Source organism: Micromys minutus (genome assembly GCF_963924665.1).
Source record: "Micromys minutus genome assembly, chromosome: 11".
In the NCBI taxonomy this organism is placed as follows: domain Eukaryota; kingdom Metazoa; phylum Chordata; class Mammalia; order Rodentia; family Muridae; genus Micromys; species Micromys minutus.
In genome coordinates this window covers 55,055,961-55,069,891 of record NC_137980.1, presented here as the reverse complement: position 1 = coordinate 55,069,891, position 13,931 = coordinate 55,055,961, and the positions used below count along the sequence as shown (strand labels likewise).

At 50.6% G+C, this 13,931-nt stretch overlaps 1 protein-coding gene across 1 annotated transcript in view; it reads left to right on the top strand.

Annotated features, from left to right (window-relative positions):
* The window catches only part of RSPO4 (R-spondin 4), a gene marked incomplete at both ends in the record, with an annotated part of 31,554 nt that extends 18,462 nt beyond the window's left edge, over positions 1–13,092 (top strand). Inside the window, 4 exons of the mRNA XM_080925411.1 lie at positions 7,446–7,634; positions 8,209–8,349; positions 9,906–10,091; positions 13,001–13,092. Of these exons, the coding sequence (XP_080781537.1) occupies positions 7,446–7,634; positions 8,209–8,349; positions 9,906–10,091; positions 13,001–13,092 (608 nt within the window). The remainder of the gene's footprint in view (positions 1–7,445; positions 7,635–8,208; positions 8,350–9,905; positions 10,092–13,000) is intronic.
* Positions 13,093–13,931: the final 839 nt, after the last annotated feature.

Sequence of the window (13,931 nt, the reverse complement as noted above, 5' to 3'; positions counted from 1 at the left end):
AGTAACAGAAAAGCTGACAAAGTGCCCTGAGAAATAAGGGGAGTGGTCAGGGTCACTGGGACAGGCCAGTGGGACGAAGGCTCCCTTTGAAACCTGGATGGAGCTCCTGGCTCTGCCGCTGTGTGCTCTTCACTCTCAAAAGGTTCTTGGTGTGTGTGGTACTTGCCAGCATCCACCATCCACAGTTCCGTGGGTCTAAAGAGCAGAAAAGAAAACATGCCTGAAATATCACACACCACACCACACAAACACATATGCCACACACTCATACACACACCACATACCACACCACACAAACAACACACAACATTCTCTCTCACATGTTGGGACACACAGCTGGGTCTGGAGCAGCGGTCACTAAGGGGATGATGCTCATGACAGATGGTGGGTCTGTCTGCTCAAGCCAGATAATGGTGCCAAAGTGTACATGACCCCACATGTGCCTCAAACGTCAAGTGAGTTGAGGTCTAGCCTTTACTAGAAAAGGTGCCAGTGCCCACCAGTGGTCACTTTACCTTGGGGAAGACCCGGGGACCGCCTCACCTGCCACTGCCCTTAGCTACCGAGCACAGTCCTGACCACACCACCAGCTTTCATCCAAAGTCACTTTCCAAAGGAATGTCTGACTGGCCTGGGTGAGCCAGAGCAGAGCCAGGACAAAACAGCACGTGCCTGGTGGCCAGCCCCTTTGCTCAGGGAAAGGAAACTGTAACAAGGAAGACACTGTGAAATGTGAAGACACTGTGCTCATTTCAGACTTGAACCCAAACTAACCACTTCTTGAGCCTCACAGGGACTTTGATACCGTCAAGTTTAAGAACCAGTGTTTAGATCCTTCTGGAGCAGCTCTGTCCAAACTCCAGTAGTCATCACTTTTCATTCATAATGTGAGCACTTTACGAACATGGGTGTTCGTATACCCCTGACCTTGAAGGGACACCATTGTTCTTTCTAATGATAAAGATGTGATACTGTGAACATTCAAAAGATGCCATTGAAACCTAGAAACACTAGAGGGCGTACTAGCCAATTCTGGGTCAAGGATGCAATCAGAACACCCCCTTCTCCCTCCCTCCCTCCTTCTCTCTTTCTCTCTCTTTCTCTCTCCTCCTTACCCCCTTTCTCATGTGTGCATGCACACACACACACACACACACACACACACACACACCTCCCAGAAGGTTCCTATAGGGTTCTTTTGCCTTCAGCATGATCACTCAGTATCTTCTGTAGGATGCTGTGGTTCTAGTAGGGGTTTCCTTGGATCTGAGACTTTGTTTTCCCTTGAGGAAGTCTCTGCCCCTTGTAGTCTCGGGGTCTGCAGTGAAACTTCAAGTGTCGGGGTGAGAAATCTGTAAGTTCTTCTGGCCTTGGGAACAGTTTTGCCCTGCCTAGGTCTCTGGGTACTCTTGTCTTCTCAGACAGAATTGTTGTGGCTGCCACTCCTGCTATGTTTAATCCCATGGAAGCCAGGCCATGGCTTCGTCCCCCGCTGCTGGTCACAGACAGGTGCTGCACACTCACTCAGGTTGGGGGTTAGGAGGGGACACCAGCGGAGGTCTCTGCCTCCTGATTCTGTATTGCCCTGAGCGATTCCTCTGAGGCCTGGATTTTCTCAGTTGGAAAATGGCAACTCCCCGATAGCAGGGTATCTCAGTCCACAAGTTCAGTTTGCAGGGAAAACCAGTATTGCACTCTGATGATGAAAGACCCCCAAAGAGGGGAAACCCTCAGTCAAGACTCGGGATAACACGAATCCCCCCCAAGAACTCACGAGAGATTGTCCTTGCTAAAATTACATGAGGTCTTTTAATGAACCAGTGCACTGGGGTCGAGACTCATATCCCACGCAGGGGTAGAGGAGTCTGACCATGAGTGGCTGGGAGAAGGGGGTTTTAAAGAAGAAAACCACAATGGGGGGGGGGAGTATGTCATTGGAGAATACCAAAAATACCAGTGAAGAATCGTAAGGGAAATACCTGGTCTCTCAAGATTGCCTATAAGGTGAAAATTACCAGTGAAGAATCGCGAGGGGAACATCCGGTTTCTCGAGATTGTTTATAATGTGTTATTTAACTTTTATGTTTTTTGGTCAGTCAGTTTCTGAAACAGAGTCACCTGACCTTAAGACCATAAATTCTTTATGGTCAGCCAGTTCCTGGAATCGAAGAATAGTATTGCAGAACTGGCTAGCCTGCATTTTTTGGCTCTACTCTACCTGCTAGGGGTCTTCTACTTTACCTGTTAGGGGGTCAGGCTTTATCCTGGTCTTTCAATGACACGATGTAACTTGCAATTTGTCTAAATTTCCATGGCAACACTTTTGTGCCAGTTGAGGGCCCCTTGCCCTCTGTCACTGGGGTGTCAGCTGAGCTCCATAGGCTTCCCTCAGATGTAGAACAGAGCAAGCACCCCCATTGCTGCCAACACTACTGTGCTGACCTGCCCAGCAACACAAGCCTTGCTGGACTGGCAAGACCAATGGCCTAAACAAGCTATGTGAGATTTTCTCCTTCTCCCATGAAAGCCCTGGGTCCACGTGGTGAATGCACTAGTGCCTGTCCCACATTCCACTGCCACAGGGATCCGCCAAGGCTCACGCCATTGAAACCGCAACTCTGACAGAGGAAACAGAGGAGAGAAGAGCGGTGTCTCCCTTCTTGGCCCATGACTTGCCCATCTCACTGACCAGGGTTAGACATGTGACCATTTAACAGTGCAAGGGGGCCTGGGAAATGACCTTCCTTAGATGAACCTGTTAAAACTCAGCGGTCTCTTCCTGAGGGCAAGGGGGGTGATTGTGAGCGGTGAGTAGCCAAGGCTGGGTCTCCACTGCTTCCAGATCCTCTCTTCCAGACGGTGCTTCCTTCCCACCTATTGCCTAAGCTTGAGGTTGGGATGGAGATTGGGGAGGGGTCTGGAGGAAATGGGGAAGAATGAATGCATTCCTATGAGACTAAAGGGGTGGCTCAGTGGTGAAGATCATTGGCCACTGTTTTAGGGGATCCTGGTTCAATTCCCAGCACCAACGGGGCAGGCTCACAACTATCTGCTAACTGTAGTCCCAGGGAACTCAAGTGGCCCTCTTCTGACCTCAGCGGCACTAGGCATGCACATGGTGCATGAACATACACACAGGCAAAACAGTCACACACACAAAACAATAGGCTTTTGAAAAACTCTGTACCCCCTTACTCCGGTGCACCAGAGAAGCTAAATTTTTTTTCTTTAAATGGATTTTATTGCAAACTATTTCAAGTCTATGCTAAAGATTAAAATGAATATAATAAATGTTTTGGTATGTGTGTGTGTGTGTGTGTGTGTGTGTGTGTGTGTGTGCTTGTGTTATGTGCACCTGTGTGTGGAAACCAGAGGTCAACACTCAATGTCTTCCTTGGTCACTCTCTGCCTGGTTTGTTGTTTTGCCCATTTGTTTATTACCAGAGTTTCTTGGTGATCCCAGATCTCTCTGATTTGCTTAGACTGCCTGGCTGGCAAGCCCGTGTCTCTACCTCCCTGGCGTTGGAATTACAGCCACAGTCTACACTGCTGGCTTTTTTGTGTGGCTGCTGAAAGTCAGAACTTGGTTCCTCACGTTTTCATGGCAGGCGATTCACTGAGCCACTGACCGGGTCTCTCCACGCCCACATTTGCTTCGAATTAAATGTGACAAATATGTGTGAGGTCTCTTCTTTCCCAGCTCCTCCCACCTCTGCCCTGGAGGTGCCCCATCCCGAATTAAGCGTGCATGTTCCCCTTATATGTCTCATCTCTCAGATACCTCATGTATAGGCAATACTACAAGTCATGGTTCTGCTGTTGAATGATACAGATGGTGTCTTCTACACGACTCACCACACAGCTTGCTCTTTCTTCTCCGTGTTGGCTTTGAGCTGCATCCACATGGCCGCGTTGTGTGTGGGGTATTCAGCTATGGCGTATGACGACCCCACCTCGTGTTTATCTGTTCTTCCCACAGTGGCTTCTCTTCTGTGACTGTGTGCTATTAAAGCCACCCTGAAGTAAACATCTCCCTCGGGGTCTTTTGGCACAGATAGGCAAGAGTTTCTTGGCCTTGTGGTTTCCCGAGTGAGGGCGGCTGAGAGGCAGCAACGCAGACTCTCAGGCTTTATCCTCCACCTCCTGTTACGATTTCAGTCTGAAAAGTTTCTCACAGCCTGGTGTTCTGAAAGCTGTTCCGTAGCTAGGAAACTTTAGAGGCTGTCGAACCGTTAGGAGATGGGGCCAGCCCGGTAGAAGCCTGTCACTAAAAGTAGCCTTTGAAGATTTTCCTTAGCCCAACTTCCTGTCTCCCTTTGTGCTTTCTGTCGAACTGTGATGCACACAGCCTCTGCCACACTATCCCACTCAGGAACTGCTCTGCTCCACTGTGATTTCTCTGCAACTTTGGGCTGAGGTAAACTTCTCCTCCTTTAGAGTTGCCAGCTATTGGGGGACATAGGAACAGTCCCCCACAGTCACCATTGGCATCTAAGAAGTTCCCTTAATCTCACCTTAGATAAAACCAGACCCTTGGCTTCAACACAAAAAAAAAAAAAAAAAAAAAAAAAAAAGCATTTCAGGACAATCTAGTATGAAGTGGAGTGGAGTTTATTAAGAAATAGAGAGGCACTGGGGGAAACAATATGATTCTCCCAAGGTCATTGAGGGAGGGAAGCTCATAAAGAAGAGTCACACTGTAGTGTCCTAAAGATGATGATGTAAAGGACTTTAGGAGCTTCTCTGTGTGTGTGTGTGTGTGTGTGTATGTCTGTATGTGTATGTGTGTATGTATATATGTGTGTTGTGTGCATGTGTATATGTGTGTGTTGTAAATGTGTGTGTATGTGTGTGTGTTGTGTGCATGTGTATATGTGTGTGTTGTAAATGTGTGTATATGTGTGTGTGTTGTGTGCATGTGTATATGTGTGTGTGTGTGTGTGTGTGTGTGTGTGTGTGTGTGATATGCACATCCATTCAGTGGGCAGAAGAGAAGATGGAGTATCACCTTTTACTTTCCATTTTGTCTTTTCAAGACAGGGTCCCTCACAGCACCTAGAGCTCACCATTGGCTAGGCCAGCCGGCCATCAAGTCCTGGGATCTGCCAGTCTCTGCGCCCCAGCGCTAAGGGTACACAGCCTGCTGTGGCTTTTCTGTGGGTGCTGAGATTTGAGTCCAGTTCTCTTGCTTTCACAGCAAATGCTCTTGTTTATTAAACCATCTCCCTAGAACTTGCTCAATGGGTTCATAAGGTACCTGACTCTCCCATATATCCAGTTCCTTTTTGATCCTTGAGATTCTGGGGTGTCTCTTGGGTGGGGTTATAATCTGATAAAGTGAAACCACAAGCCACTGGAGCTACACAAGGAGGTTTTAGAAAATTTCTGGAAGGAGAAAAGGCCTCAAGTCAACACTGCTGATTACATTGAGATTAATGCTTCTCAGCTGGTGTCTTCAGCCAGACCCCAGAGAGAGGGGTTTCTTCCCCTCCTCCTGTCCCCGTACTTTTTCTATCCTGCTTCAACTCAACATGGAACTAACCAGTCACACAGCCATTCTGTAGTGAGGCTCAGATGCTGTGCTACTGGGTGTGAGGAGGCACACCTTCAAATTGACTGGATACCGTTAGGTTTCTCTCCAGGACTAGACACCTAGCAGAGGGAAGGGTTTCCTCTCGTTCCTGTCTGTCCTTGGTGTTAGCTGAATTGAGCAGGTTTTGCTGCAGGAGTTGGGGGATCCGGCTCTGTCTGGCTCCGTCTGGCTCCGTCTGGCTCCGTCTGGCTCTGGCGATGTGGCTTGCTCTCTCTAGTCCAGGGCCCTATCATGGCGTCACACTTTCGGAAGTGACAAGTCTACTTTTTCGTCCCACTGCACATTCATTTTTCTGGAAGAAGAGCATCCAAGTCACTGGCACCTTTGTCTGGTGCCCAAGCAGGGTGTGTCATAGGGTTCACACGTGCTACAGTGTGACCTGTGAGGGCCACCCACATCAGTCAGCTCCTTAGGTGTAAGCAACAGAAAAGGGTGAGAAGGTGGAAGACTCTCAGGTTTCTAAGTTGGGAGATAGGAGAGGGGGGGGGGAGGGAGGGAGGGAGGGAGAGAGAGAGAGAGAGAGAGAGAGAGAGAGAGAGAGAGAGAGAGAGAGAGAGAGAGAGAGAGAAAACAACCAAGTCTAAGCAGAGACAATTTAGTTCCATGAGTCCCTGACTGTGTATGGGAGAATCTGATATCATCCCGGCCTTGGGAGTACCGCCCTCTGCTGGCAGGAGGAAGGGTGGCCCCTGGTTTCTACTCTAGGGAGGACCTGGTACCTCACACACCAGAGGCACCTCAGTGGGAAAAATACAGGAGGGAACAGGAGGGCTGGGAGCTCGAGAAGCCAAAAATGTCCTCTTGTGGGGAGTCATGGGCTCAGGTGAGCAACCAGCTTGTTCAGTATCCCAGCTTGATGAGATGTGAAAATAGAACAATGTGATGCCTTCTGGAAACTTCTATACCCGCTCTCAGTGACCCCTGCTTGGCGATTCCAACTCTTCCCACCTCCTAACTCTGTGGTCTGCAGTGTTCCCTCTCTCCTGCACATGCCTCTGGAAGACACAATCAGACCCTATGACCTGGGTCCTCCATGGATTCCTTCGCTGCAGGTTCCTCATGCCATGAAGACTGCTTGGCTTCCTGCTGCTGCTCTGCCCCACTCTTCGGGGCCCTTTTCTGCTCAGAGGCACAAGAAGAGACTGGTAGCATATTTGAGACACGAAGACTAGCACTCCACATGATTTGGCAAAGATCTCCACGAGAGCCTTGGCCTAGAGCATCCAGCCCTCCTACTGAGCATCACTCACCTGTTCCCCAGCTTTGCAGCCTCCTCCTCCTTCCTCCCCTTGACTTCCTGGACCTGAGGGTAACAGTGGAGTGTTGTTCAGAAACTGAGAAAGAAGGTGATGGTCTCACTCATCCCTATGTACAACACACACACACACACACACACACTACACACACTGCACACACCACATACATACACACACCACACACTCACATACTACACACACATACGCACATGCACACATACTACACACACCGCACACACACACATACCACATACATACACACACCACATACTTACACACACACACACACACACACACACACACACACACACACACTATTGCTTTAGTAAAGAGGAAATGCACTTATAACAGAAAGTCCAGGTAACAGTGAGAGAGCAAAGAACACATTGATTTTTCTCATATCAATGCTCTCTAACTGCCTACTTTTATGTTCCGCTGGCCAGATTTTGATCATGTGATATCTAGTAGTCAGAGATGCTTGGAAATGTAGTCTTCTGTTGTAGTTCAATGAGTCCATCTAGGTAGCTCACGTGTGTGATTGATGCTCTCTCTCTCTCTCTCTCTCTCTCTCTCTCTCTCTCCTGTTGTGGCTGCAGCAGGCACTGGTCTTGGGGACAACTGCACGGGCTGTGTCATATGTTCAGAGGAGAACGGCTGTTCCACCTGCCAGCAGAGGCTCTTCCTCTTCATCCGCAGGGAAGGTATCCGTCAGTACGGCAAGTGTGTGCATGACTGTCCCCTCGGCTTCTTCGGGATCCGTGGCCAGGAGGCCAACAGGTGCAAGAGTACGTCTCCTGTATCCCACCCTCTCCTCAAACAGACCCTAGGAGGAAGCAGAACCAGGCCCAACCCCAAGCTTGCCAGTTCTAACCATCTCTGCAGCCCCAGGCCAAAGAGACTCCTCTGAGCCATCTGTCTCAGCACTAACAGGGCAGGGGACCTTTACTTTGATCTGGGTTCTGTATGGTTCCTCTAGCAGGTTCCTCCCCTTCTCTGGGTCTAGCTCAAGTAGGAAAAATAGCCCTAACCTTTCCTCCATTTTTACTGTGCCCTAGGACAAATTAATCTCTGAGTCTTGTGGGTAAAGGGAGGGAGCCTCGCTCCCAGCCCAGAGTGAGGCTCCCTCCCTATGTGATGCTTCGTGGATCACTTGCTATGCTCAGCTTCAGCTTAGATGAGAAAGGAAGGCTTCCTCATCTGTAACCTGGTTCAGTGGCCAAGTCAGGGCTGCTGACAGGCTACTGCATGCTGACCCCAGTGTTCCAGAGCTTGGGGCTGCACAGAGACCTTCCCACCTCAGGCAGGGCAGTGGGACCCCATCTCAGGCAGCTCACTTATGTGGTCCCTCCTCTGTTGCAGAATGTGGGGCCACATGTGAGAGCTGCTTCAGCCAGGACTTCTGTATCCGCTGCAAAAGACGGTTCCACCTATACAAGGGGAAGTGTCTGCCCACCTGTCCACCAGGCACCTTGACCCACCAGAGTACCCGGGAATGCCAGGGTGAGTGAGGCCCTGGCCACCTGTCCTAGCATTGGGGGAAGGGCATGGGCCTTGGAAACAATCAGTGAAATGTTACGGGGTCTTCGGGTTGCTGGTGCCATCAGAATCGTGGATACTGTGACACCATCTCTGACACTACTTTGTCACCAAGGGTATTCTCACCAATAAGGCACCAAGGATCAGAGTTACCCCGTGGCCATCTCAAGAAAGTCTTCATCTGAAGATTGTTTTAAAAAGTAACTGCATGGGGCCAGGGAAGTGGCTCTGAGAGGAAGGGCTTGCTGTGCAGATGCAGATCTCTAGCACCCATGTGAAAGCCAAGCATGGTGGGCACTCTCTGACTCCAGCAATGTGAGAGACAGGTGGATCCCTGGAGGGAGCTAAGACTGTCTTTTCACATCAGTGGGAAACAAAGGGGACATACAGTTGGTCTCTGGAATCTTTCAGAGAAATTCTGAAGCATTGTTAAGTTCCTGGGCCCACCCCATCAATCACTCCCTACATCTTTTTTTTTTTTTCTTTTGATGTGGCCTCCTGGGTCTGTCTCTGAGCCTGCACACCCACCTGTGACCAGAATATGCCTCTGCTGTTCAACGCCCTTCTGTGGTTCCTGTTGGCTGCTGGCAGAGCCTGGTCCCCATCTGTGACCTCTTCATCCATCTCTAGCATTCTGGGGACTTTGTGAGGGACTTCATCTACCAGAAGCACCTCCTGCCTCCCTTTCTACTCCACTGGAGACTCAGAAACACAGCCTCCCCCCAAGAAGTCTTCCTGGACCCAGTGCCTCTTCTGAGCTCCCACCCCTTCTGTGCACAAAGCACCCTGCCTTCCTGGTGCAGTGTCTCAACATGGTGTGTTCTGGGAGCAAGCAGGCTTCTCTTAAATGCAGCAGCCCTTCTGCTGGTCTCACAGAAGGTGTTCAGTCTTGACTGGTCAGGTGAAGCCATTGGCTGGTGATAGAATAGCTACCTGAAGTCTGGAGACCTGTTCCCAGTCCTGCTGTGTACATCTGTTTCTGTTCCAGGTCTCAGCATTTAGGACTATATAATGGGACGTTACTGTCCCTGGGGCTGGGTGCTCCCTTCCACTCAGAAATGAGTGGAATGTACCTGTAATTCTCTCTTCTGAGGACTTTCTGTCCATGAGCACATTTTCCCCTCACCACACCACTTCAGTGGCTTTGGCCTTCTACAGTTGATCGAAGGCATGTGGTCAAGTTCAAAGCTAGAGCTCTGCTCTTGAGAACCTTTTAGCAACCAGCTACTTATGTCTGTTCCCAATTCCTGCACCTTTCTGAATTCCAGCCATTTGGCTTCTCCAGTCCTGCTGGCCAAGGATATTAACTCAGTTCTGTTACCTCCTCTGAAGCAGGGGTCCTTCTGCCTCACTGGCAGGAACCAGCTCTGGCTTCTAGCACAGCCTTCAGTAAGTTCTCTGCTTCCAGCAACAGACTGAGTTCCTTGCATGTAGAGATGGTACACATACCCCTGTTTATTGAATCCAAGAAGCACACACTGCCAACTGATTTACCTGTCTGTCTCTCCCTTCACCCGCAGAGGAGTGTGAGCCGAGCCCTTGGGGCAGCTGGAGTCCATGCATACACAATGGGAAGACCTGTGGCTCAGGCTGGGGCCTAGAGACCCGGGTGCGGGAGGCTGGCCAGGCCAAGCAGGAAGAGATGCCAAGTTGCCGAGTGTTATCTGAGTCCAGGAAATGTCCTATAAAGAGGCCCTGCCCAGGAGGTGAGCACCAGGCTTGTAGGGTTTCACCGGGAAAGACCCAAATACCCAAATACTGAGTCCAGGGAGAGAGATACCCCCCACACACATAGATGACATCTGCAAGGCCACTTGAAAGGCCCCTGCCTGCCAACCCTTCCTGTGAGCTAAGCATCCCCCTGTTGGGTACTTCTTGAGAAGAGATCCAGTAGTAAGACTGGTCTGCATTGCCCAGACCTCTGCACTGTAAGGACTTAGTCCGCTGTTCTAGTGAAGTCTCCAGGAAAGCCTGCAAACTGTGGCTGTGGCTACAATGGAGCACCTACTGGAATCCAAAAGGCAAGAGACGCCAAGAAGGAGGTGCTTGGCCCAACATCCATGGGTCGGTTAAGGCAGTCCCCAGATGCAGAAAGCCAGGGTAGCCACAGAGGTTTGAGCAAACCATTAAAACCACAGGCACACATGCGCAGAGATCTCAGCTGAAGAACTGATGTTGTCAACTATGCAACAGTAGTACAGGGGCCTGTGGCTGTACCACCCCACTAAGTACCACAGGGACCCATTCCCTGGGTAAGACCACAGATTTCCAATGGAGACCAATAAGAGCCACATAAGAGAGGCCAGCTGCATGGGTCATAAAGTGTGAAGGAGTTGGCATTAACACAGAAAAGCGGTGTTAACCATGTGAGCATAATGTGTTAAACTTTCTATAGTCACTGGTGCCTTTGAACCAGTGACTGTAATGTAGGTGTGGTTATTATCCCATCTCAGGAGATGGAAGGCCACAGAGCTTAAGGCCCATGCCCCAGGGTCATACAGCCAGGACTAGGTGGACCTAGAAGCCCAGTGTTGATCAGTAGGCAAAGAATCTATGTTCTAGTCAACAGTGAAAGACCTGGAACCAGGACATGTGGAACACACAGCTGTGACATGGTGGAGGCAGAATTTGAACCCAGGGTTTCTTTTCCCCTCAGCACTACCCACACATACACGGTGAGCCGTTCGGACAGAGAATAGATCCTAGACAAGACCAGACATCCAGAACCCAAGGAAAGCCCTTTCTCAAATGAAGGCTCTCTCTGGTGCTGGACAGGACCCAGATGTTAACTTTGGTGGATGGGTAGATGTCTGGGCGGAGGGAGAATAGGTAGATGGGGGATGAGTGGCTAGGCATATATTTGTGTGAGCAGGTGGGCATATGGATGGGAGGCGAGAGGCTGCGTGGATGGGTAAATAAAAAATGAGGTGAGTGGATGGATGGATGGATGGTTGGAGGTTGCAGGGGTGAGTGGGTAGGTTAATAGGTAGGTAGTTTGGGGAGTTCATCGCTATATGGGTGGGAAGGTATATGGATGGGTGGGAGATTACCTGGGTAGGTGATAGGATGCTAGATGGGAGGGGGTGTGGGTGAGTGGGATCATGGTGGTGTGAACAGAGTTGTACATGGGCAGCTCACAGGCTGGCATAGGGGAAGGGTAAAGACATTAATAATTTATCTGTGCCAATCCCAGCCCTCAGAGCTGACAAGGACCCCCAGGCAGTGCTCTCACACGTCCCCAGATCCACAATCCCAGCCCTCAGAGCTGACAAGGACCCTCAGGCAGTGCTCTCACACGTCCCCAGATCCACTCCGCACCTGTGACCTGTGCGGTGCCTCCAAGGACTTAGGTTTGGTGGGGAGCCCCAAAAGTGGGCAGCCTAGTCTATGGGTTAACACTGAGTCTGCCCTGCAAAGGGAGATGCTGAGACCCTGGCTCCTTGCAAAAGCACAGTTATCCCTGGAGAGATAGTGTGTCCCGTCTGTGCATGTCCTTGGAAAGCAGTGCTTTGAATGGACCCATCAGTTCCAAGGACACACAGCTCCCCAGGAGACTTCCTTGAGACAAAGAGTGGGTGAAAATGGCGTGGGTGAGGAGACACCTTAGAAACTAGAAATTTAGGGTTGTTATGGCTCCAAGAGGAACCTCAGTCTTTCCTCCTGTCAATCAGTAACAACAGTTAGCAGCTGGGAAAAGCGGGGCCCCAGGGAACAGGTAGGTCCCTGCAGAGGCTCTCAGACAGTGTGGCTCAGTGTAGGGAAACACAGACTGGGCTAGGGACCGTGAGCTAAGCAGAGATCCTGAGAGAGGCCAGCAGAGGACCCTGCCAGAGGACATTCGGCTCTTCTACAGACACATGTTGAGATTCTGTCCACACACTCCGCCATCATCCACTGGCCACCCAGCCAGCCTTCAGTCCAGATGAGCTTGTCTAAAGAGAAACCAGAACCGGCTCCAGGAACTCCAGGCTCCTGAGCAAGTTAATCATCTGGCCAGCCTTCTCTGAGGAAAGACTAACCTTTCCTCACTTTGGACATGTGCGTACTCCTCCAGGACTTGTGGGACACACTGGAGTCTAGATGAGACCAGGGTCTAGCCCTCTGCATTGTGCCCCGCCCCCACTCCCAGCCTCTTTCCCCACTTACCAAAAGAGATAGAAATGAAAGCTCTTGCTCCCACTGCATGGATTTACTCTCTGTGACATCCTGCCTACACCAAGCAGCAGCTAAACCTCAGGGTCTCTGGCTGTGGGGCTGGGGAATGGGGCAGAGGGTTGAGCAGAAGGAAATCAGTCTCCAGCAGGAAGCCTTATAATCAGTGAGGTAGTACTTGGGGGGGAGCATATGGACCCCCATGAAGCCTTCCTAAGTCCTGAGGAGCACTTATCCTCGCAGGCTGCTTCCCAGCTCCACTCAACTGCAGCCACTCCCTAGATCAGTGTCCTCCCAGCCCTGGGAATCACCAAGGAGTTTTCTGGAACAATTTCACCGACAGGCCCAAATTTAAGACAGGGTGATTCTGAGCCCAGAGCTCCAGCTCTGCGGCCTGCTGGGACTACTTGGAGTTTCCTTATCTCTCAGGACCTCCCTGGACGGGACCTGTGTTCTCTTGCAGAAAGAAATCCCAGGCAGAAGAACAGGAAGGATCGGCGCCAGCGCAAAGGCAGGAAGTTGGAGCGCAGGCAGCACCAGCGTGGCTCACAGTGACTATCTCAAGCTCTGGCCTCTGCCTCTGGCTTGCTGCACTTCCACTGTGGGCTCCTTCCGTCTCCCCGGCCCAGCTCTTTCTCCACATCCTTCAGTCTCCTTTTCTTCCCCTCCCCCCTCACTTCCTTCTTCACATTCTTCTTTGGAACTTCAATTCTTCCCATATACCTTTTTCTTCATTTCCTTCTGTTTCCTTTCTGTTCTTCACTGCCCATCCCCCACACAGAGACGGACATGAGAGAGAGCCTGAGCTATGTCCTCTATGAGGCTCTCTGCACCTTAAAGCAAACTCTTTTCCTGGATCTTTCTATGACTCTGTCCTGACTCCATCTTCGCAAAGTTACATTTAGGAGGAATAGGTTTAGGTGCAACTTCACAAGTCCTGAGAGCTCTGCTTCTAGCCAGAGAGAGCCTGCAGCCAGAGTTAGAAGCCATTCACCAGGCCAGGCCCTCAAGGCAGATTCTGCAGCACTCAGCCATTGCCTCTTAGACGAGGTCACCAGAGACAGGTCCTAGGATTTCCAAAGGCCTGGCTTGAACCCCTTGTCCGGGATGGTGGTATCAGAGCCACGAGGGGTCCTTAGGCTAGACAGTGGCCTCAGGCCCACCTCCACATCCCCTTGGAAGTGCCTGCAACCCACCCTCTGATCACCCTCCCACCTCTCTATCCCCACCCCACCCCGTTCTGGTCTCTCTTTCATAGTGCCATGAACTTTCAGCAGTTGACCAGCCTCTCAAGGTCTTTGGAGACCCACACACAGGATCAGGTGGGACTGTGATTCCTGTTGTTCAACTATCCCAAGGCTATTGAAGCTAAATGGAACTTAGAGATGGTCCCA